The sequence below is a fragment of the Zea mays genome, chromosome 8 (assembly GCF_902167145.1).
Source record: "Zea mays cultivar B73 chromosome 8, Zm-B73-REFERENCE-NAM-5.0, whole genome shotgun sequence".
NCBI classification, from domain to species: domain Eukaryota; kingdom Viridiplantae; phylum Streptophyta; class Magnoliopsida; order Poales; family Poaceae; genus Zea; species Zea mays.
Genome location: NC_050103.1, coordinates 163,574,338 through 163,599,096, shown reverse-complemented (window position 1 = coordinate 163,599,096; position 24,759 = coordinate 163,574,338). Strand labels below are relative to the sequence as shown.

The 24,759-nt window shown below is 41.6% G+C and overlaps 3 protein-coding genes across 6 annotated transcripts; 2 read left to right on the top strand and 1 right to left on the bottom strand.

The window, feature by feature from the left end:
• Positions 1-1,392: 1,392 nt before the first annotated feature.
• LOC100383866 (MACPF domain-containing protein) lies at positions 1,393-7,935 on the top strand. The gene is made up of 6 exons (NM_001176495.2): positions 1,393-1,908; positions 2,513-2,751; positions 3,066-3,252; positions 5,463-5,649; positions 6,553-6,719; positions 6,885-7,935. Exons 1-6 carry the CDS (start codon positions 1,633-1,635, stop codon positions 7,575-7,577), a joined length of 1,749 nt encoding a protein of 582 aa, NP_001169966.1. The 5' UTR covers positions 1,393-1,632; the 3' UTR covers positions 7,578-7,935.
• A 430-nt stretch (positions 7,936-8,365) lies between these two features.
• On the bottom strand, positions 8,366-11,990 carry LOC100193316 (alpha/beta-Hydrolases superfamily protein). 3 transcript variants are annotated; one of them, XM_035961291.1, is made up of 13 exons: positions 11,865-11,947; positions 11,503-11,728; positions 11,315-11,411; positions 11,148-11,219; positions 11,042-11,070; positions 10,796-10,846; positions 10,451-10,501; positions 9,905-9,964; positions 9,739-9,821; positions 9,138-9,285; positions 8,986-9,036; positions 8,737-8,841; positions 8,366-8,630 (listed from the first exon to the last, which is right to left on the bottom strand). In XM_035961291.1, the coding sequence occupies exons 2-13, from the start codon at positions 11,515-11,517 to the stop codon at positions 8,484-8,486; spliced, it is 909 nt and encodes a 302-aa protein (XP_035817184.1). In that variant the 5' UTR covers positions 11,518-11,728; positions 11,865-11,947; the 3' UTR covers positions 8,366-8,483. The 3 variants fall into 3 exon arrangements, with proteins under 3 accessions (XP_035817184.1, NP_001336628.1, NP_001131925.1); NM_001349699.1 differs by having other exon boundaries at positions 8,368-8,630; positions 11,315-11,388; positions 11,865-11,990; NM_001138453.1 differs by having other exon boundaries at positions 8,392-8,630; positions 11,503-11,886.
• Positions 11,991-12,621: 631 nt separating this feature from the next.
• On the top strand, positions 12,622-19,974 carry LOC103636271 (DNA mismatch repair protein MLH1). Of its 2 annotated transcripts, none has more exons than XM_008658631.4 (16): positions 12,622-13,004; positions 13,866-14,038; positions 14,136-14,208; positions 14,295-14,429; positions 14,542-14,752; positions 14,965-15,113; positions 15,216-15,314; positions 15,779-15,848; positions 16,022-16,154; positions 16,648-16,742; positions 16,818-16,926; positions 17,266-17,425; positions 17,577-17,738; positions 18,038-18,203; positions 18,625-18,773; positions 19,591-19,974. In XM_008658631.4, the coding sequence occupies exons 1-16, from the start codon at positions 12,759-12,761 to the stop codon at positions 19,633-19,635; spliced, it is 2,175 nt and encodes a 724-aa protein (XP_008656853.1). In that variant the 5' UTR covers positions 12,622-12,758; the 3' UTR covers positions 19,636-19,974. The 2 variants fall into 2 exon arrangements, with proteins under 2 accessions (XP_008656853.1, XP_020398366.1); XM_020542777.3 differs by lacking the exon at positions 19,591-19,974 and adding an exon at positions 18,856-19,478 and having other exon boundaries at positions 12,623-13,004.
• Positions 19,975-24,759: the final 4,785 nt, after the last annotated feature.

The window sequence follows — 24,759 nt, the reverse complement described above, 5'->3', positions numbered from 1 at the left end:
CGAGTTTAGGAGTCTTGAGGGTACCCCTAGTTATGGTCCCCGACAGATAAGTACTCTCGTCCATGTTAATCTGATCCCTGGGGCGCGGACCACCCGAGCCACAGAGCTGGACCGTTAGATCGTTGCCCAAGTATCAAATATGGTGTTCAACAGAGATGTTGGAATATGAACTTGTTTTCAGGTACTAAAACTTTTTGGAAGATCCTAGTCCTAATGTACTGGGAGATTAATCTTTAGAAACTGTTGGAAATGCTCTGACTCCCGATCTCGTCTCGAGCATCCGCTCATCGTTCGTAGAACGGCTCAACCCCTACCACAAGTCTATAATCATTTTCTCAGTTGAATTTATAAACTCGAAGAACTATTGATGACCTAAAAATTTGTTGAATTCATACAAAATATGTATATTTATCAATCTTTTGTCCCCGTCTTAACCAGTCCCTTCATTGTTAGAATTGTGTGGCATGGAAGCATGGAGATTAGTTCGACGATGCATTATTGCGGCTACTTAGGGGCACTATTGTGCCCGTGGAAGGATGAAAAGGAGGGTGAGCACCATATGAGGGAGGGAACGGAGGAGAATTACCTCGATCCATAAGGAGGAACAAACACCATATGAGTATGGAGAAGGGTATGGATAAATGAACTTTTGTGGAGGAGTATCAATGGTAGGAGGTTTAGTGGTAGAAGGAGAAGCGTTGGTTGTAGGAGGTTGAATGCTAGGAGTAGCATCTGCGGATGGTAGATATCGATACGAAGGACAACAAAACAAATACGAAAATATAGAAAACCAATCTTAACATTCAGTCCAATACCAAACCAACGAATGCAAATTTGAACAGAAGTAGGGCATGTTTTGAAGCCCTAAGTTTTTAAGAATTTGGTTTATGAAAATTGTGGTGATTCCAAATATATATGTTTATGCTCTAGTTTAAAGAAACTGAATTAGTTTCTTAAAAACCAAAATGCTAAAACTACTTTACAAAAATTAAAGTGGTTTCAAACACTATAACTATTTTTTTATAAGGGCTTGTTCGTTTCTATCGGATTGCACCCGAAATTATTCCACCTAATCAAAGTTTATATAAATTAGAAAAACAATCCGGTTAGGAATCGTTCCGACCCACCAATCCGATAGAAACGAACCAGGCCTAAACGAGTTTATGGAAACCGGAGATAGAAACCGTGTGTATTCTTAAAAAATCTAGGTCGCTTCCACACAGACACAGGGCCGCAGTACCAACCACGTACGTACATACAGATCTCTACTGCTAGGCGGGCCTCGCTCGCCAACTACCTAAGTTTGACCAAACCTAACCGGGCCCACCGCAAAAGACCAAAACGCTATGCCTTTCCCTTTTCTTTTTGAGCTTCTAAACGTTTTTGAATCAACAAGAGAAAAAAAAAAACGAGAGGAGAGCGGAGAGACAGACAGGAGCCAAATCTACGTCTCCTGCCAATTCGCCTTTCTCCAACCAGCTTCCCCGCGCCGCCCGCCCGTCGCCGCTCCTCCCCGCCCTCTCTGCCCGCATCAGATCGTCTTCCCCACGCCGTGTGACCGAGGTCCCGTGATCCCTCCCACTTCTGCGCCGGCGAGGACCCGGGAGGCGGGATGAGCGGCTGAGCACGACGATGGCACGCAGAGCCACGCCGCAGGAGGCCGCCGTCGCTGCCGCGGAGGCCGCCATACGATCCGTAGGCCTGGGGTTCGACGTCGTCAGCGACGTCCGCCTCAAGTTCTGTAAGCAGCGGGGCGCGCCCGACCCCTGGCTCATCGAACTTGACCATGGGGAGGTCCAGGATATCGTGCTGCCCGGCGGCGTCACCGTCGCTGGCGTCACCGCTTCGGTTAAGTGTGACAAAGGGGAGCGGATGAGGTTCCGCTCCGATGTCCTGTCGTTCCAGCAGGTCTGTTTCTGTTTCTGTTTTGTATATCCATTTCACTTCTTATGGAGTAGTTCATACTGATTGCATCTATACAACATAGAATATCAACCGAACTGGACATTATAGGGATGCACGACGTGCTCTGCGAATAGTCTACCGCGCCAAATGAAATATAAGCAAATAAAAAGTCATGCTAAACTATTGCTACTTTCAGCAGCTGTGGCTCTGTTCAGTTGTGTTTGTATAATATCCATTTCGCTTCTTATTCTTATTGTAGTATGTAACATATAGTAGCACTAGTTTCGTACGACTTCTATCTATATGGCAAAGACATTTGTAGTCCTGCAATTCAATAGAAAATAGGAATCAAAACATTTGAACATTCTGAGTGCTGCAAATACAGAGTTCATTCTCATTGAATTCAAGAACAGTCTGCGGACATATGAGTCCTTTTAGGTAGATGCTGTTATCTGCTCACATCATGCGCTTTTCCTCTTCAAGTGGTGTTGTTTTAAATACTAGAGTGCATCTACATCCATGAAAACTATTAGTGCTCATATCATGTGTTTACAATGCTGAGAAAAGCCAGTTAGCCACCTTTCTCAAATTATGAAACATTTTTCAGATGTCTGAGCAATTCAACCAGGAGCTATCATTGTCTGGGAAAATTCCATCTGGCTTCTTCAATACTATGTTTGAGTTTTCTGGCAGCTGGCAGAAAGATGCTGCTAATACCAAAGCACTTGCTTTTGATGGTTGGTATGTCACACTATACAGTGTTGCGCTCTCAAAAGGGCAAATTGTACTCCGGGATCATGTTAAACAGTCTGTTCCATCAACCTGGGATCCTGCCGCTTTGGCAAGGTTAGATCCATACCTGAATCTACAGTTTTGACATTCGTTACTTAAAAGAGTAGTTCATTGAATGTAAGATAAAACACTTCATATTAATCTCTACCTTCAGTTTTGTAACTCCATTTTCCATAGCCCCCCCCTCCCCCCCCCCCCCCCAAATTTTTCGTTGGTCACCTGACTATATGTGTGCCACACTTCATAACCTGTCATGCAATTTTCTGTCCTTACTAATTGAACTGTCAGCTTACCATTTTCACCGAATTATTCTCTGAGTTAAAATGTCATCACTACAGGACTTAAAGTTTAATTGCTTGGCTCTTCAGGTTTATTAAAAAATTTGGCACTCATATAGTTGTTGGCCTAAAGATGGGTGGGAAAGATGTAATTTATTTGAAGCAACAACATTCATCAACCTTGCAAGCTGTCGACGTTCAAAAACGATTGAAGGAGATGTCAGATAGTAGATTTCTTGATGCAAATGTGCAATATGACATGAGTAGGAACAATCAGGTGCTTTCCGAGCCTTCGTTTCTTCTTCTATCCCCAGGATTTCTTCCATTTAACACCATTGATTACTGTTAAAGTGGTATTGGAACAGTATAACTTATTAACATTTAATTATTGTTTTATTGAACACCCCCACAACATGCAAAGTTTACTTCTGTGAGCTTTAAAACTGCATCTTTTGACCAGTGGAATTTGTGTTTATCACCACAATTACTAGGCCAACAAACATAAAAATAATAGACTGCCTCAAATTTATTTCATTGAATTTGTGGGGAAGTTGGGACAACCAGCTGGCCTATATTGTCTTTTCCAATAGGTGTTTTCCCTTTCTATGGTATGATACATACACACTGGTTCTATGGGCATGTGACCATAGCCTCAAACTGTGTCTAGTATGGCTGTTTTGGTTGAGAAACATTTAGATGGATAAGAGAAGTATTCATTGACAAAAATATTTGATATATCATGCCCATAGATCTAAACTGCTTACATGCTCCAAATTCTGAATTTCAACCTTAGGTTTTACTTTCGTCGGGTACTGTGACTACTGTCATGTATATTTGTCATCGCATAACGATACCAGGGTATTGCATGTACCCGAGAGGATTGATGAGTGGAAGATAGAGCGATGGGCGTAGGCTGAAGTCATATTGATCCTAGGTACTACTTAGCTACTAGCACACAAGATATTTATAGACGCCCAGGCTGTAAATATGCAATACCCTACGTCCTCGTTGTGTATGGTGGATTGATGGATGTTGAATGCAAATGTGAAGAAGATAACATGCTCAAGTATCAACTGAGCCCCAAGACAGTCTAGCTCTCCCTTCCCTTTTGGTCATGGTGAGAGTTCTAGACAACTGATCCCTAGTTCACTCTGTCTATCCTGCTTGGAATCGAGAGATCGATCCCAAGGCGAAAGCCCGAACTCTGGAAGAAGCACCTTATATGTTTCCCTACCTCTCCCTTTTATATCTCAAGCGAGGAGACTGATACATGTCTGCTGAGCAGTGGGCCATGTCCAGTAGAAGCTCAATCATCCCAATATTGTCTCTGGCGTGAAGTCGCACATGGTGCATGCCTTGGACATGTCATAGTGTTGAGCTCATCGTGTTGCAGGGGTTGATACTTAGTGTTGTAGGTAGGACTGAAGACCAACGTCGGGTACGACATAGTTGGTAAACGGTTTAGCTGCTCGTACTTTATCATGCATGCAGGTATGTTAGTACATTCAGGCGTGGCAATAGGGACGGTGGCACACATTGCACAACAGCCTCGGGTACACTAGCTGCACATTGTTGTGGCTACAGGGACGGTGGCACGGACTACACGGTGGCCTCGGATATGCCCGCGGTCTCTGGCGTGACCATAGTGCACCTTCTTGATCGCATAAACCTCCTTGACCGCAATGTCGTCCATCACATTTATGCGATGGACAAAAGTCTTATCCTGATTGCCTGATATCAGGCGGCCGTCCTGAATAGGGTTGCACATGGCACTAGTACTGCCTTGGGGAGGGGCATCTACTTTCGAGGGCGCTTCGTCTCGAGAGCATCTTGAAGGATGATCGTGATGTCTAGTTACACTCTTAAGTCTGTAGGTCGATCAATGAGCTTGGTTCCCAGCCTAGAGGACCTTGGGAGACCGTGATCGCTTGCCCCAGAGGTCCAAAAGGCCACAGGAGTGCCCTGGAGGTCCGGAGGGCCTTAGGACCTTGTCCTCTGGCGTGGAGGCTATAAGAGGCCGGAAGAGCCCAGGAGGTCCGGAGGGCCTTAGGACCTTGTCCCCTGGCCTGGAGGGCCTTGGGAACATGCGGTTGGCATCAACCGGGCACTCGTTGAGTTTTGTTTTGCTGATGGGATCTTCGGAAGGCGTTTTGTGAGTATCATCTTCGGAAGGCGTATTGTCAGTACCTAGACGTATGACTTTTCCCAGATGCCGATAATATTGTATCATGAAAGGATTCTGGCTGGACATAATATATGTTCCCAGTTTACGTTTTTCTTCCACAATTTCTGATGTAACATACTGTACAGAGTGATATCAGAGAGCAATAGCTAAGATTTGTACAGTACAGTCCATTGAATTCTTACTCGTCAATTGAGGGACAGAGCTTTGTGTTCATAATATTTCATTACTCAAGCAAAGAATCATTTATATTAGCTTAGCTGGATCTTTTAGCATGATACACATTTTTGTTGGCCCTAACTCAGGATTTGGTGATGATGCTTAAGCGAAGAGGTGGGAGGGATAAAGAATCTATATCTCATAGTGAGTGGCTTAATACTGTTCAAGCAGAGCCTGATGTTACCTCAATGTCCTTTATACCAATCACTTCGCTGTTGAATGGAGTTCCTGGAAGTGGATTTTTGATCCATGCAATTAATCTGTATCTCCGACGTAAGTGCCATTTCACCCTCTTTTTAAACTGATGTTCTGTATTTAAGTTGACACAAAAAAGCCTATTCTGCACTATATATGAATGATGCTAGTAGGAGAAATCTGGATATACAGCCAGAGTACATTACAGCACAATTTTTTGACACTTATTTTTGGTTACTGTTTTTGCCCTAGCCAAAGCCAGGAATATAATGCTTCTGGTTTAACATTTGGAAAGGACTGTTTCCTAATATGCTTTTGGTGTGAGGTTCTCGATTGCTAGGGTTGAGATACCCTGCCACCTGGGCAAATGGATGGTCTAATATAAAACAGAGCTAAATTTGTTCATTTTTTTCTCAAGAGAAACAAACAGTTCCTTTTCTTAAGAGTCTCATAATTGAATGCATGGCTGGAGAATTGTAGTTAGACAATGTGTTATGGCTGGATGACTGACTTTAATCTGACTAGAAGGATAACGATGGAAGGGAACAGAGTTTGTTCGCCCTCCCCAGGAATCTCTGAAAAGATTAACACAATTACTGCTTAACCAAACAAAGTTCTGATGTCCTGCTTAAGTAGAGCCGGCACTAACAAATTCTTAATCTCAAGTGCGAAGTGCCAACCAAAACAAACTTGCCAGAGCAATACCCTAGCCACTTGTGGACACCACAGCTTCCTCTTGTTTCTGTGTGAGTAGTATGTGCCAACAAAATCATCCACAATACAATGGTTGTGCTCATGCTCTGCTAATAACATGCAAATGTAGAAAATCCTAGCCACTTGCGCAAATTTCTGCAGGGAATAAATCTTATATGTGCTATAATACTTATGGTTGCAACTTGCAAAGCACACAATCTAGAAAAATTAGTATTATGCCGCAAGTCCAATTGCAACAACCTGGTGATATATTGAAATTTGGTGCAGATAAACCTCCAATCGAGGAATTACATCAGTTTTTGGAGTTCCAGCTTCCAAGGCAGTGGGCACCTGTTTACAGTGATCTCGCTCTGGGTCCTCAGAGGAAAAGACAAGGCAGTACATCGTTGCCAGTAAATTTAATCGGTCCAAAGCTTTATGTTTGCACTAACATGGTATGGACAGCTTCTGCTACTCTCATAATCGAAGCAGTTTTCTTTCTCTGTTTTCATTTTTCTGTACCTTAGTATCATTGCAGGAGTTTTTTTTCACTAAGATGATGGTTTGAATTTCTATTGATTTATTTCTCCCCCATGCACCCAATATCAAACTCCCTGCAGGTTGATGTGGGTAAAAGACCAGTTACAGGACTCCGGTTGTTCCTTGAAGGAAGGAAGAGCAACAAATTAGCTGTACATCTTCAACATCTCTGCTCTCTTCCTCAGATTATTCAGCTTGAAGACGACCCTTACAATCACCAAACCCCGGAATATGACCGCAAATACTACGAACCAATTGGACCGTGGAAACATTTCTCTCATGTTTGCACAGCACCAGTCGAGTCAGATGACCTGTGCATCGTCACAGGGGCACAATTAGACGTGGTCCACCAAGGCCTCAAGAAAATTTTGTTCCTTCGCCTACATTTCTCCAAAGCCTGCAATGCCGTTGTGAGGAACTCGGAATGGGAGAATTCTCCCAACATAGCTCAGAAATCAGGCCTTATCTCAACACTCATTAGCACACATTTCTCCTCGGTAGCTCAGACGCCTCCGCCGCGGCCAGCCGATGTGAACATAAACTCGGCGGTGTACCCTGGGGGACCACCTGTTCCAGTGCAGACCCCAAAGCTGCTGAAATTTGTTGATCCAACAGAGATGATGCGTGGGCCGCAGGACTCACCGGGCTATTGGGTGGTTTCAGGCGCAAAGTTGAACCTTGAGAGGAGTAAGATCTCATTGCGGGTGAAATACTCACTGCTGACAGCTATGATGCCAGATGATGAGTTTCCACTTGATGATGATGAATTTTAGAACCTGGAACGAAAGAAACCTGTGTAGCAAAGGTTGAGGATCCAAGATTTCCGTCATTTGGGCATTTGTTTGATGTTGTATACTTTGTGGTTTCTTTAAACATTATAGCATAAACGAGTTCTCTGCCCTGAATGGAGCGAGAAGAATTGTTGTAACATTTCTTTGTAGCGTGGGCGTGGCACATAGCGATCAGCATTAGATGATAGATCAAATTATCTGTATATATGGGATGAATAAAAAATATTGTTTCAAATGTTTTCTTGTCTTGGTACTGTTGTGATGTATTCTGGGAGTTTTGGCTCCCTTGCCAATTGCTATGTTGCTGTGTATTCTTTCCCTGAAGGCTCCGTGATCACCTGGGAATCAACCAAAATGGCTTTCCATGCATTCTGTGATGTTGTTAGTACATGAGAATTTTAATCTCACTGCATATCTTAATTTTATTCTTGACGGGTTGTGATTTATGGTCTAATCTGGAACCGCTGGTCAAAGAGTCGACTTTAATCTGATTAGGATTTTCTGGTAGGTCGAGCTATGACTAAGCCACTAGAAAATCTATCGTACATCCTATTAGGAAACCTGTCGTATACCAAAAGAATTGGTCTAGACACATGTTAACACTGTTTCCTCTCGTAAGTTGTTTTGTCGATCAAGGAAACGGGCGAGACGACGTCTCCCCTCAAAGAAATCGACTCCGCTCTCTCGTCGTAGCTCTGGTCACCTGGTCCCTATATGGCGCCGAAAAGAGTCCACCACACTCCAGCTATTCACTTCTTTCAGAGAAACAGTAAGCCAAAAAAATGTGGACTAGATTATCAAAACCGGAACCTCAATAAGTTCCACCACACTCCAGCTATTCACTTCTTTCGGAGAAAAGAGTCTTATGATACATCTGCCAAATGAACCTCAGTTGTTCCAAAGGAGCATTTGGTTTTTAATCAAATTTGCGATGTAGTCTGCAACCCAGACAGATCCAGCCTCTGTACAGCAGTAACCATGTGTGTGACCTTCTGTTTCAACCGACAGGGTGACCCTTGGTGCGTGCTTTGATATCTACAAATCCTCCAAATTAACAGAAGAGAGTTAGCATCAAGCAGCCCAGTTCCCCAACACCAGCTATCACAATAGACTGTTGACTAATAGCATGTCATCACTTCACCTCTTCTAAGTGAGATAGTGGGCCCCAGTGATCATCCACACCGAACAAAAAGGCCATTTTGTCCTCTTGTGCTCTGATGAAAGTCCAGTCTGGTTCTTCAGTAAGCTGGAGTGCAATCAGAAAGAAATAGTCATAGCCACTATGCAAGTAAAGATGGAGGGGCTCTAGTTACTCAAACAGAATTGATGTTATAATGGCCCATGCGTGTGTATGTATGTAGAACACCAAGTAGTCAGCATTGTGAGTTACCTTTTGGAACTCTGTCATTGCCATGAAAAGGACATTGCGCATTGTGTTGTACTGCAATGGGCATGGAAAACGGCAGATCTCTCAACGTTTTGGGACAGGTGGAAAATACGAAACAAGTCACCTTAGTTGGTTACGAGAAGTTCAGAACTCACCCTTAAGAGATGGCTGCATGCAGCATCAACAGCTGTTACAGACCATGAAGGTCCAAGGAACCTTCTCACAATGCCCCTTGTTATTGAAGGTCGGAGTGACCCAATGAAAGATGCAAATAAACTAGCCCATTTACTTAGGAGGGATGACCTAATCCAAATCGAGAAGGCCAACTTCAGCAACAATGACTGGTAAATTTGGGAGCAGATTTTAAACTCAAGGTCAAAAATTAACTTCTGAACAGATGAAAATCACTACTAACTTGGAAGTTATAGGGCATGTTTGGATTGATGCCTAACTTGCCCCACTTTGCCTAACTTTTCTGCCTAAGATTAGTTATTCAATTCGAACGACTAACCTTAGGCAAAGTGTGGCATAGTTAGCCACAAACCAAACATGCCCATAATCAGCTATATGTCACTCATATCCAGCTTATTCATGTTGCATTGCTTGTTCAAATGGAAAATAATCTATATTGCATCACCCTATACTATTCTACTTGACTAGAAATCAGTTGCTCACCGTAATATATTCACTGTTGATGTAACCATGCCATCATGCTATGATGACAATTACAAAAACTTGATCAGAGCATTTCAGTACCTTGCTATATATCCGATTGCTGATTGTGTTACAGAACTCTTGTTCATCTTTAAAAATGGATACAGTCCTACAATAAATTTTATCTGTCCAGGAGAAATGAAGACAATAGTAAACGCTATGGGCAGATTGTGGAAGGGGACTGGAAGACATGGGCAAGAGTCCAGACCTTATTCTGAAGTCTCTTGAAGACTTCCAAGCCTATGTATGCACCAATTGAATGACCAACCTTCATTTAAACAAACAAATACAATTCTTTTCAGACCAATAAAGAGATGATGATAAAAGGCACAGGTTCCATATTGGGTATTTAAATAAGGAACAGTTCTGAATGTTCAAGAGTTACTGAACATAGCATGCTAATACATATTAACACAACCCTGTGATGCCATCACAATGCTGTGAACATTACACTGACAAAGGTTCTATAATACTCTGATTTCACATTACAAAAGGCAAATGAGAAGTTGGGCCAGATATTCAAGCAGTCAAATCTGTGATGCATACTGCTCTAGGTTGTGTAAATATCCAAACATTATTTGGAAACTACAACTTTCCACTTTCAAACAAGAGTAAGCACCTAAGCTCTGATATCTGTAATACTCGTTTAGATTACATATATCTGTATGCTAGTATGTCAAGAAACATACTAGAGTTTTCAGGTAACATAGAACCACTTGAATGAAGGCTTGTAGTGGTGAAGGCAAAAGCTTACCAAAACTATTGGTTGTTCAGAATGCTGAAGCTCTTGCTCAATGAAATCAACCTGCATGCATGAATACAGATTAAATGGGATAAAACAACAGGGTAGTCTTGGCCTGTTGGCAACGCAAATAAAGGAACTAAATCTTCTCCGCAACAAATTGATTAAAAAGTAAATCATTACATGAAACAGAACATATCAAGACGATGTCAGATGAAACAAATATGAGGCTTTCCTCTCTATTTTGCTATTTTCTTTCATGACAGAAGTTGCAGGAACCAAAAGCTGTTGCAACAGAAACAAAAGCGGACAAAAAATAGCAGAGAAGTTTCAACTGATGGAGCATGCAAACTGCACCTTGTGGTCAATTTGTTCATACAACGAAAACAATCGCCCATGCTCGCAATCCTGTCATAAGATGTATTAAAATCAGTTCCGCTGGCAATATAAATATGCTGGATAAGGAATCTAGACAGAATTAAATTGTAACCCAGACACTTAAGGGCCTCTAATGTACATGCATTACAAGGTTTCCTGTCGGGTTGTTGGCACTCATAGTTGCATTGAATGTGAAACAAACATCAGTTAAGCTGTGTAAGTTACCTTCTGGCTGTGTGAAATGTGCCCTATTGCTGAAAAAAACAGGCAAGGCTCGTCAGCATGCAGCAAGTACATACTGCACCCAAAGAAAAATGCATTCTGCAGTTACCTGTAATAGATGCTTGGCCACCGAGGTTTTCATAGAGCGCCTCGACACAGTCCTTATAAAACGCAGCGATGCCTACAGAACAGAACAGAAACTAGTTTCATTCAAGAGTGCATGAACATTACCAATCCTCTCCCTTGCTTCGACTATAAGCGTGGCGGCACACGGACCTGGGTTCCCAGCAATAAGCAGCACGTGGAGGGACGGCTCTTTGGACCTTATCTCGAGCAGTTCCGTCGCAAAGCTGCAGGGAATCGCCGCGAGCACCTTATAAGCACCAAGATTCAGCAATTCCTCAGCTTAAACGCCAGTGCAGTGTCGTCCGTACGTGCTGTGTAAGTTGCGGTAGTACTGGTACCTCGACACCTGACATATCCTGGTCGTGGCCTGCTCCCTCGGCGTGAGCCTGGCTGTCTCCATGGATGCCGCGCTTGCCGATCTAGACCACGCGCTAGGCGCTCGAGGAGACGTCACGTCACGCGCGGCCACGGACGGAACTGCGATGCGGTGGGGGGATTGGAAGAGCGGCCAGCTCGAACCAACCTGAGCGCTGCTGCACAGACCAACGGCGCAGCGGAGCGAGACTGAAGAGATCACGCGGAGGACGAGGACCAGGAGCAGAGCGCGTTAGTCGGAAGTCGTACTACTAGGAAGGAGGCGGTTGGTTACGGGAGGAAGAGGCTGGCGGCGGCTCGAGCCCCCTGGGGCGGAGATGCATACCCATCCGATTGCAGGTGGATCGGGACGAAGAGGAGGAGGAGGAAGGATTCGTGGGTGCGGCGTGCCGCGTGCGCCGGAGTGTGGAGACGAGAGAGGACGCAGACGTTGAGAGAAATTTATTAAATCTAATTAATTTATGATTAACAAATTAATTTAAGTCTAATTAATAGATTCTCATTGTCTTTTATTTTTTATCTATATAATTCAGTTTTAAAGTTAGGCTATATTTAATAATTTAAACTACTAGTACTATATAAAGTGTTTGTTTGGTTTATGGAATGTAACGTAAATGGTAATAGTAATGATTTACACTTAAATATTAATGATAACAAGTTTAAATAGACTGATATTATTGTTATATCTAACTACAGTTAGATTTTAATAAACATAATTTAATATTATTTGTTATCCATTACGCGAAACAAACGACACCTAATATCTGATATGGCTCTCCTATGGTATCAAACAACCCGTTTAGGCTATGTTCGTTTTATCCTCAAATCATGGGGATCGAGGGGAATCGGAAGGAATTGAAAATTTTAATTTATAAGGGATTTGTTTCGAGGGAGATTGGAAAGGATTGAGTAAGGTTTTAACTTATAGTGGATTTGTTTCCCCTCAATCCTCCTGGTTTGACACAAAAGGAACAGGGACTTATATACTCCCTCCGTTTCTTTTTATTAGTCGTTGGATAGTGCAAAATTGCACTATCCAGCGACTAATAAAAAGAAACGGAGGGAGTAGTTGTTTTTATATTTCGAGAGGAGATTATTCCAACCTCCAAACCAAGGGATATCACGCGCGAACTCCAAATCGAAAGCCCGAGCCCACCTGCAGCCTCAGGGTCAGGGGCTCAGGGCACCAGTTCCCATTTCCTCGGCCTCCGCGCCGGCCATGGACGTCGATGACCCCTCACCGCGCGCCGGCGGAGGCAGCGGCGTGGACCCGCCCCGCATCCGGCGGCTGGAGGAATCGGTGGTGAACCGCATCGCGGCGGGGGAGGTGATCCAGCGCCCGTCGTCGGCGGTCAAGGAGCTCGTCGAGAACAGCCTCGACGCCGGCGCGTCCACAGTCTCCGTCACCGTCAAGGATGGAGGACTCAAGCTCATACAGGTTTCCGACGACGGCTACGGCATTCGGGTATGCTCGCTAAACCCTAAACCCCTGAAACCGACCCCCACTTTTCTAGCGTCGAGTAGTTGGCGGAGTATGTGACTATTAAATGCTATTGTTGCCGGTATCCCTGAGTCCGTTTTGGAGCGGTTGGCGGATTCAACGAATTGCCAAGCATGTGAATGAGGAACGAACCATTAGGGACATTTGGTTCTGTACCAAGCACGTGAAAATGTCAGGGCACATCAAACTGTGGCAAATTACACCAGATTCCACAATCCCATTTTGATCAGACTAGCCTAGATGCTAGAGACCCATATCGCCGATGTGAAGATTGTGATGTATGATAATCTGATCCATTCTTCTCTTGTTAAGCTGCATCAGTAGGTCACTCTTGCCAAGTAGTGGCTGTCCTCAACTCACTTTCTTTTCTACCTCCAGCCCATGCAACGTGTGTGTGATTGAGTGTGGTGCTGCTCACCTGGCAGGCGAGCGTGATCCCAACATGTGCAGCATTCACTCTCAGACCACACACTCTTTGTCTTTGCTGGAAGTCTGCAGCTCCACCGATTCGTTTCATCCCTCCTTTCATCGAGTAACCTTTGCGTCGTCGTCGTGTTGCCACAATTTTGGATGCTACTCCTAGTCCTATAAGTCATATGTGACCACAAGAGGTTTGATGCCCTCGAGGGGCTTGCTGCCTATCTTAGGATAAGCACATTCATTATGTGGTATGTTAGGACTTTCGAGGTTTGATGCATTTTGAGTGTTCTTCTCGCAATTATAGGATATGTGCATTTAATATATGCTTTGTCATATTTTCGTGGTTTCACCTTAAACTTCCCACTGGAAAAGTACTTATGTAACTAATTTATTTCCATTCCACAGTTTGAGGATTTGCCAATACTGTGTGAAAGGCATACTACCTCAAAGTTATCTGCATATGAGGATTTACAGACCATAAAATCTATGGGCTTTAGAGGGGAGGCCCTGGCCAGTATGACTTATGTTGGCCATGTTACTGTGACAACAATAACAGAGGGCCAACTTCATGGCTACCGGTTAGTTCATGAAATGAACAGTTCAAAATCTTATGATTCTGCTGTATTCTATATTTGCTGCTGATATAAATTATGTCATGTTCGTTTTCCTTGTCAGTGTTTGTTATAAAGATGGAGTAATGGAGAACGAGCCAAAACCCTGTGCTGCAGTTAAAGGAACTCAAATCATGGTCAGTTTAGATGAAGTACTACTTCCTTGTATGCTTAATACTGTGGGGTATGTCTGTAAGGTTTACAACAACATAATTTTCTGCAGGTTGAAAATTTATTTTACAATATGGTAGCTCGTAGAAAAACATTGCAGAACTCCAATGATGACTACCCAAAGATTGTAGATTTCATTAGTCGTTTTGCAGTCCATCACATCAATGTGAACTTCTCCTGCAGAAAGGTAAATCTCCCTGCCTTTTTTCACCGTCATATTATCGCCAGATTTAACAAGGCACCCTTTATATCATCACTCATCAGATTTAATAGGGTACCATTTGCTTCTTATGTCACAGCATGGAGCCAATAGAGCAGATGTTCATAGTTCGAGCACATCTTCTAGACTAGATACTATTAGGAATGTCTATGGGGCTTCTGTTGTTCGTGATCTGATTGAAATAGAAGTTTCAGATGAGGATGCTGGAGATGCAGTCTTCAAGATGGATGGTTATATATCAAATGCAAATTATGTGGCAAAGAAAATCATGATGATCCTTTTCATAAATGGTAGAAACATACAAGAGCAGTGCTAGTGATTTTTTTAGGCAACGAATATTTCTCCATTCCTCTGTAAATAACATCTGCTAGTTTATTCATGTAGATAATCCACCTTTGCAGTTTTGATCAGAATTAGTCAAGTTAGCCGCTCCTTTTTGTTTTCTACTATATGCATTATTTCTTTGCTTTATTATTTATGTAACTTCATATTTACTCTTCAGATAGGCTTGTAGAGTGTACTGCTTTAAAAAGGGCAATTGAATTTGTGTACTCTGCAACGTTGCCACAAGCATCCAAACCCTTCATATACATGTCCATCAATCTTCCATCAGAACATGTGGATGTCAATATACACCCAACCAAAAAAGAGGTATGTTGTTCTGCTTCTGATGTTTAATCATTTTTCTTTTTGTTAATTTTTCCAATCATAGAACAAATGATTGGATACTTCTGTGAATACTTTGACATTCAGGTTAGCCTCTTGAATCAAGAGCGTGTTATTGAAACTATAAAAAATACCATTGAGGAAAAACTGAGGAATTGTAATACCACAAGGATATTCCAAACTCAGGTAATTAATTGGATATTTAGCACTGTGTATCTGCAAGCCCCATAGTCCCATACAAATCTGACTTAGTTACTGAACCTTTGATTGCATGTTTTTTATGAACATTGATCTTACGTGGTATTTCTGGGTGATAACCTTTATTCCGCTACTTTTCTTCACTTACCAGTTACCATATACTTGTTTGATAACTCTCATACTTGGTCACCATGTTCATAGAATCTTTCTTGGAAACATGACCCTTCACTGGATGACCCCGCTATAAACACAAGCATTGACCTAAGAACTGTGTCGATATGTTTTTATGGTATATCATTTGGCGATGGTCAAGCGTGTTCATTTGCATTATTTATAATAACAGATATTCTTATACTTGGAACATTCTGATGATGTCTGTGCAAATGTAATTGGACTTTGATGTGAACTTCTGTTTCTGTACCATCGATGATGCTATTCCATGTAAATTGCAGGCAGTAAACTCAGCACTTACTCAAGTTTACACGCAGAAGGACAAGGGTACTGAGGTCAAAATGGCCCCTGGTATGTACACCGTTAACCAACACATATAATGGACAATAACCTTTTAAGCTTAAATGTTTTTCAGTAGTCCCCTCTGCTGCCTTGGTGTATGAGTTAATTGCTTATTGCTATTTGCTACCTGATTAGCATTGTCCGCCCAGCAAATCATCTCATTGTAACCATTTGTATTGTAGGAGTGAAATCTCAAAAGGCTCCTGTGAGCCAAATGGTCAGAACTGATCCACGCAATCCATCTGGAAGCTTGCACGCTTACTGGCATGGGCAATCTTCAAAACTTGAAAATAAATATGACCTTGTTTCTGTAAGGTACGCTCTTAATTATTAAGCTGGCAACCACTGAGTGTTCCTTCAGATTTTTCATCATCATTTGATTTGATCTTGTATTTGTAGCATTGAACCACATCACCCCCTCGCGTGCACCTTTCTTTTTTTGTTTACAAAGTTGCTATCCTATCCTTGTGATGTTTTTTGTTTGCATGCTTTTTTTCCTCGAACACATAGGAGCTGTATATCATTTCATTAAGAAGAAAAAAAAGGAAGCAAATGGGAAGAAATCCCCACACACAAACACTCACACGAGGACACAACAAACCCAGCAAGGCGCTAAAAACACCCGCGACAAGAAACAGAAAAACGACCCATGCTGGGACTCATTTTAGAGTGTTGTCCTTTCCTTTTTCTATGTTGGTTGCTAAATGATAACTCAAACAATCTGTTTTAAGAAGTGAAAACTGTGATTGCAATCATTTATTTTTGCTGAGGCTGATTTTCTTTTTCAATGTTTACATGATTCTACAAGAAATGTTGTAAGATCAAGGAGGAATCCAAAGGATGCTGGTGATTTATCTAGCCGTCATGAGCTTCTTATGGAAATAGATTCTCACTGCCATCCTGGTGAGTTCATCTTATTCTTTGATGACTGAAAGGAATGACTATTATTTTAGCTTGATATTTTATCTACTGCTGCAGGTCTTTTAGAGGTTATTAAGAATTGCACATATGTTGGCCTGGCTGATGAAGTTTCCGCTTTGATACAATACAATACTCACTTATACCTTGTCAATGTTGTAAATGTTAGGTAACTCCAGTGCAGTGAATTATCCTTTGTCCTTTCCACATGTGACCAGTATCTCATCTGAGCAAAATCAAAATTGTTACATGATTCACAGATGGCACTAGAAACACAATTCCACTCTAACCATCAAAAGATAAGATGCATGCATGACCACATAAAGTTGTTCAGGACTTCATAGTGCCATGCCAGATCATCACACTGCTGCCACCTGCATACAATGTCCTGCTGCAAGCTTGCAACTACTGCAGCCACTTCGACATATTGCATTGATACTATTTATTTCCAGGGACAATTTAGTATTTAATTTCATGTGGTATGTTAATTATTGAATTCATGGTGCAGTAAAGAACTCATGTACCAGCAAGCTCTGTGCCGTTTTGGAAACTTCAATGCGATCCAGCTTAGTGAACCAGCTCCTCTTCAGGAGCTGCTGCTGATGGCACTGAAAGATGATGAATCAATCGGTGATGAAAATGACGAGGAGAAACTGGAGATTGCAGAGGTAAGTTATTTTTGGAATTGCCCAAAATCATGATCAATGTGATAGGTGCCTAAGGTGATGTATATATTTATATGTTTGTTTATTTCAGTTTGAGTCTGCCAAAACTTCTTGTTACATAGCTCTTTAAACGAACATAACCTATTTTTTGCAGGCAAACTCGAAAATACTGAAAGAAAACGCTGAGATGATTAATGAGTACTTCTCTATTCATGTTGATCACGATGGGAACTTGACCAGGCTTCCAGTTGTACTTGATCAGTACACCCCTGATATGGACCGTCTCCCAGAATTTGTTTTGACTATGGGGAATGATGTAGGTTTTCTCTTATTAAGTCAAGTTCATTATGTGTGCTACTTCAAAATTGGATCGTGGAACTAGAGTGCTAGACTATACACTCACTATCGAGATGGCAAGTGATTCATTGCATAACTGTTTCAGCTAATGAAATTTAATTAGCTTTTCCTATATAAGTATCTGAACATAAGTTATTATTTAACTTGTTTCTTTGTTTGAGCCCTGATAAATGTTGCCTCCCTCGTGGCATTTTTTTGGATGATGCAGTCCTCGTTCTGGCAACCCTGATTCTTTTAGCAATTTCAATCTTAAAATAGGTTACCTGGGATGATGAGAAAGAGTGCTTCAGAACGGCAGCAGCTGCTATTGGGAACTTCTACGCACTCCATCCTCCCATCCTTCCAAATCCATCGGGGAGTGGTGTTCAGGTGTACAAGAAAAATAAAGCTTGCATGGCGAGTGGTGAACATGTTGATAGTACAGGTGAGTGGATTGGTTTATGTACTTTGCAGCTATTAGCCTATACTCAGTGAGGTGCTATTGGTGCTAGGACAGTATCAAGAGTTGCAAGTAGGGGTGGTAATGGACTCTAGATTTTACACTATAAAATTTAAGGATCGATTTGGATTAGGATCGGCTCTATTTCTATTTATTTGTTGTAAAGAAATATTTGGATCATGATCCATTACCACCCCTACTTGCAAGATGTTCATCTTAGTAGACATCATCAATATTACTGAAGGTGGATTCTGTCCCAGTTGACAACCCTGAAACCACTCCTATAACATGAGATGAAAAATTAAAGAAAAGTAGAAAACACCATTAATTCTAGCACTGAATACATGTATTTTCATCTGTGTCAATTGCTATTGGTGCTAAAAGGTTAATTGTGCCACTACCACAGATGAAGATGACATTGATCACGAACTACTTGCGGAAGCAGAAACAGCATGGTCCCAACGTGAGTGGACCATTCAACATGTCTTGTTTCCATCCATGCGACTTTTCCTCAAGCCCCCAAAGTCAATGGCAACAGATGGAACCTTTGTTCAGGTTTGTTCCCTTGTGTTTCAGGCTATCCGCACTCATACTACCCTATTTCTCTACCCTAAAAGGAATATTCCATCCTGGTCAGTGAGATTCTCTACTCTATCCAACAATTCTCCGCGGTCACGATTACCCTATATATCCACCCTATACGTCCCTGGGCCCACCAGCAGGCAGGCGCTGCTGTCCCGTCCCTGGGCCCACCTCTGCTCCGGCGAGAGAGAGCAGCAGCATTTAGCGTAGGCGATCACGAGCGCTGTATTTGGCGTCCGCAGTGCTGGAGAGAGAAGATAGAGTTGGATTTACAGTCACCGCTGCAGGCCTCCAGCTACTGCAAAAATTTACGGGTTCCATTTCCAGCTCTCCGGTGTGGGCAGCCTCAGAGCTTGGACATGTACACCTTTGAGTTGTATAGAGACCATTAAATATGGCCAAACCCCTGACACTGTACTTTGATCTATGGATGGTTTAGTTGCTGCACCTAATTCATTGACATGCTTTACGCACGAGCTCTTATATTTCTCATCAGGTTGGCATTCAATTGTTTAGGAAATTGCCAATATGGGGTCCTATTTAGAAATGCGTGTACTTGTACTATTGGTACCGTCAAATGTGCTTCCAGACATGCATACTTCTGAAACTGAAACTACCATCCCATCTTCTAATCGTTGCAATCTCCTTGGCAAAATCTTTGAAGAGGGCACTACGTGTACAAGTGGTCTTGCATTTGCTTTGAAATAGTGTTACTTGTATGACTCACCTCTGTCGATGATAATAACAATGGTTGTTAACAACTTTCTGTTTGTTTTTCTAAACTGTGCAGATTGCCTCTCTGGAGAAACTTTACAGGATTTTTGAGAGATGTTAGCCCACACTTCTAACTACTTACAAGAAGCCAAGAAAGACACCCTATAACATGTTTTGCACTGTACATATTCGTGTAGTGTCGCAAATGTTTTTTTTAATAGTTCATTGACTTATGAGATGGAAGTATACCATGAGCATGCTATTGTTTTCTCCCTCTAAGGGCTTGTTCGGTTACACCAATCCAGAGGGAGATTGAAGGGGTTTAAATCCCCGTCTAGTCATTTTTGACTAAGAGGGGATTTAATCCCCTCCAATCCCCATCTGGATTGGTGTAACCGAACATGCCCTAATTGAGTTGTCTAATGATATCTAAAGGAAAACTTCATCTTCTCGTTTTTTATGTTTATTGTGGTTTTATCATCCATTTATATCTATCCCATGCTGTCGTCTATGGATCTTCCTAAATGCTCAAAGCAATTGACAAACAGAGAGGATGTTTTTTTATGGAAAGGAAGCGAGAAGGGCACTGCCTAGCAGCATGGGAATGTGTCCAGGGGCCTTTACAATTTGGAGGTCGCATTCTTAACTGTTTGGATGGGCTCCTCATATTCGCTAGTTGTGGCTATAGAAAACAGATGTCTCGCACCCTTGGTCCGGTCTCCCTATACGGGTTGGGTTCACTCTAAGACCAACTCCAGCAGACTCCCTCTCCGTATCCCTAAAACGCGCGGCCAACACATTCTCTCTCCTCTCCGTATCCGTCTCCGTTTCCAGCAACACTCCTCATCCCACTCCGCATGCAGTCTATGACACCTGGGGCCCGCCAGCAGGCGCGCGCGCACGCAGAGAGCTGCGGAGAGGAGAGAGAAAGCGTGGAAATGGGGAGTGCAGGGACACGGCGTCTATTTTATGGAGCCGGATGCGGAGCATGCTGGACTGATGAATAGTGTGCTAGGCTCCGCAAAATAGGGATACGGAGCCGCATGCGGAGTGTTGCTGGAGTTGGTCTAAGACCAACTCCACGCACGGTGCAAAAGAACCACTCATCCGTGATCGCGCCTACGTATTTTACGGATACGGAGCCACCTTTGCTGGAGTTGGTCTAATGCGCAAGCTTTTTTAAGGTTGTTGTGGTTACCACAGCAGGCCACGGAAAATCAACTAGATTTTAGATTTTGGACAGATCGTTGGATCCAAGGGAAAACTGTCGCTGAATGGACTCCTAACCTTTTTCTCTTAATCTCTGAGGCTTAGTTTGGATACTCTTGGATTGAAGTGGTTTAAAGGGATTGAAAAGTGTTTAAATGCTCAATAGATCAAAAACTCTCACAATACATACCAATCCACCTGAATCCCTCACATTACTAGAATATCCAAACTAGGCCTGAAAGGGCTAGAGGCAAAGGACAGGGTTATGAAAGCAGAAATGGGTCTTAGAGGGGTGTTGACTGTACAAATGCTAGTGGAGCACGTACAGCTTTGGAACCTTGTCGGCGGCTTCGAGCTTTAGCATAACTGTCCAGATCAGCACATTTGGCGTCTAAATAGACATGGAACTTACTCTAGCAATACTGTGAAGCTTAGCCCCCTGGAAACATATATGGAAGACCTAGGCCCCTTTACAATGCAAAATTTTCATATGGCCGACCGTTAAGAATCGGTGTTGGACAACATACAATCTTGATAAAAGAGGGTTGCACCATCCTGCAGCTTGTCCCCTATGTGACTAGACTGAAGAAACTATTCAACATTACCTCTGTTTTTGCTAGAGAAGTACGAACTCTTTTATTCAACAATATGCAATGGCCAACTCTCTCACCTCAGCCTAATGGTAGGTTCCTAAGATAATGGAGAAAATATGTTAGGATAATTTCAATGTGTCAAAGAGGCAGATGAATCTCTATAGAGCTACCTCTGAAAGTTTGTTTTGATCAGGGTTCAAACACTAGGAGTGCCGGATGAGATAGTCATTGAAGCGACAATCAAGGGGGCCTAAAACTGGCCCATGCTCCCAATTTTTTTTTGCCAGGACCTCCACGAGCCCTAGAAAAGTTGTCTCGAAAGATGGATGAATATATCCGAGCAGATACTTACTACTGGCATCATCGATAAGAACAATAAAAGCATGCAGAAATCACAAGGGCCTTCAGAAGAGATGCAAGCCATGTTTGAAGCATTTAAGGTACATCACAATTCCATGAGGAAAAGAGATTCCTACCAACTCGAGGACCAGTTCAATCTCCAAACAGACCCAACAAAGACAACAAAATACCTTTTGGGGGTGGTTCAACATCAAGGGGCCAGAGGGGAGGTCATACCTTCATATGCCAAACCTCTAACAACGGTCAATTAAGAAGTATGTTACCGTGTATTCAACAGAGAGGATAAAAGGCATTACCATCCAAAATCAGAAAGAACTAGCAGGTGAGAATCAGGACACCCAATTGAAAGACGTGTCATACACTGTCTTACTGTCCACCTACTTATGTGTCATGAATCTAAGGATGTGTTTGGTTTGAGGTCAAAGTGGGATGATGTAGGGTCATCCCTAATTTAGGGGTAGGGTCATCCTTAATAGTCACCACTTTTTTGTTTGGTAGAAGGGATGAACTTGGATGGAACCAACCCAATTTTGTTTGGATGGTGGTTGTCACTGGTTGATGGAACCAACCCAGTTTCAACTTTACAAATGTTGTCTGTTCTACAAATGGTGGTCAGTTGTCGCCTTTTCAGTTTGTGAATAATACAAGAAGAGGGCACATTATTTCATGTTGAACGCAGTATTACAATATAGTAATACAAAAAATGAGCATACACCATTACAAAACGACATTTCAAAACAATATTTCAAACATTACTTCAAAACAAACAAACTGAGCATACACCACAACAATGAATCTCAAACCCAGTATTTCAAAACAAACAAACCGAGCATCTGTGTTGGTCATACAAACCCAGTATTTCAACATAGCAAATCCAGTATTTCAAACCCATTACTCGAAAACAAAGTATTGGTCATGGGTTACATAACAAAAGAACAACATAGTTATAATGTGTGATTGAAATGTAAAAGAATTAAATCATGTTAGCTAGAAAAGTACGTTCTATTCTATCTTGTAAATAATAAAATATAAAATTATTAACTGGCTTGTGGCTTGCTAGAGCGTAGAATCCTTGAAAACAAGGAGCCGACCAGACCCCATCTATCTACATCTCCATCAAATGGAAGCATCTCATTTTCACCTAATCTAGTAGCACAACGAAAAGGAGTGTAGAAAAGTACCTATTCTTGGACTATGTTGTGCGTAGAAAAGTTCATGTTCTTGGATGGTTGCTCGCCTGGACGGTGTTGTTGTGTTGTTGCCGGTGCTGGTTGGAGCGCCTGACCGACCGCTCGCTTGGACGGCCGCGTGTTTTTTCAGCACTGCGAGAGGGGCGGGGGCAGATCCATCCGCTCGTTTTTCCTGGACGACGCTGCCACCAAAAAATGATCTAGGGTTCACCTCGCCCCTGTGTGACTCCCATCCAAACACTATAAAAAATGTGACCGTCTCATTACATCCCACCTTACGCATCCAACCAAACACACCCTAAAATAGTCGATCATAATTCAATATATGCAACATGTATATCGAAGTTCTATATGCACATGATATATTCTAATACAAAGGGAGGGAATTTGGAGAATCACAAAAAAACATCTCAACCGTGACGTTTTTCCTATTGTAAAACATGTTGCCAGCTATTACAATATTTATCTCTCTACATCGAGAGAAAGTAGAAGAACATATATAGATATGAAATGAAGAGACCATTATTTGTTCTTTTTAATATTCATGACTACAACTACAACATAGAGTTTTCACGTGTGTGCGCGAGCGTATATACAATTTTGCTTAAGTTTACTAGTTTGGTAAGAGGGTTGAAATTGGATTTCTCTCTCTCTTCTTTTTATATATATTTTAAAACACTCATCTTTAGACGACTACCACAATCAAGATTAAGGAAAGAGGGCTAAACAGTAGAGCTTAGATTTTACCATGAGGTTTTCTGATTAATCTAATTTATTAGATACTCCCAACTCACACGATGCTTCGCTTCTATTTTATTCTAGATCTGTTCCTGATGACGACGATGCTTATAGGCCTCGTTAAAAACTTCGTTCTAGAAACCAATAGAAAAATGGTTACATTGGGAAGAGTACATAATATTTTATTACACATATTATCTCGTTAAAATCTTATATGACTTACATAGAAAAATACAACACTTAACTTTCTTAATAATATATTTGTAAAATATTCTATTCTTAATTACTCATACATAAACTTTAATATTTTAGCAAGGCTCATATATACCACTTTAACTGGTTAGATACATGTGCATTGTTACGATTTCTATATATTATATCGATAAACTTTGTTTTATATTATATTTGAGTATATAATATAAAATATAAAAATATATGTGTACTATTTATTATGTAAGTATGAACGTGGAGCGAAATAACATACCAGCGCGTGGAAACACCATTCACACTTATGCGTCCCTCCTTAATTATTTTTTTCTAAACATTTATCTAAGCCTCCATTCAATAATATTAGGATTGAAAACAACATCTTGCTCAATCGATGCACAAAATTACTGGTTTATCCTAATAAAAATCATAAATATTTTTTTAAAAAAAAAATCAGAGCATCTCTAAAAAGATGACTTAAAATTGTATCACAAAAATTAAAATACTACATCATTTAGAGTGTTAGCCACTAAAAACAAATTAAGCCCTAATTCACGAATTTAAGGAAACAAATTATATACTAGGAAAGAAAAAGGTTGTTGATGATGTAGAAAATAAGGATACAACACTAATCTAAGATATAGTATATTTGACTTATTTCATGGTATGCCTTAGACCATCTTCGGCACTTTATCTATATGATCGTCCAAAACACTTTTGTATTATAGAGTGTATTGTTCGCTGAGTGACGTGATAAGGATGCGTAAGCTATGGGATAGCCTTGTATTTTTTTTATAAAATCTACAAAATAGAGTATTATTGGAGTTGTTATGAGTTGAGTCATGTTTCTATACTACTATATAATCCACTACTTCAAACATTGCAAAACTGACCCAACCAAATCATCCACACCCATAAATTCTAATAAATACACCAAATAAATTGCAA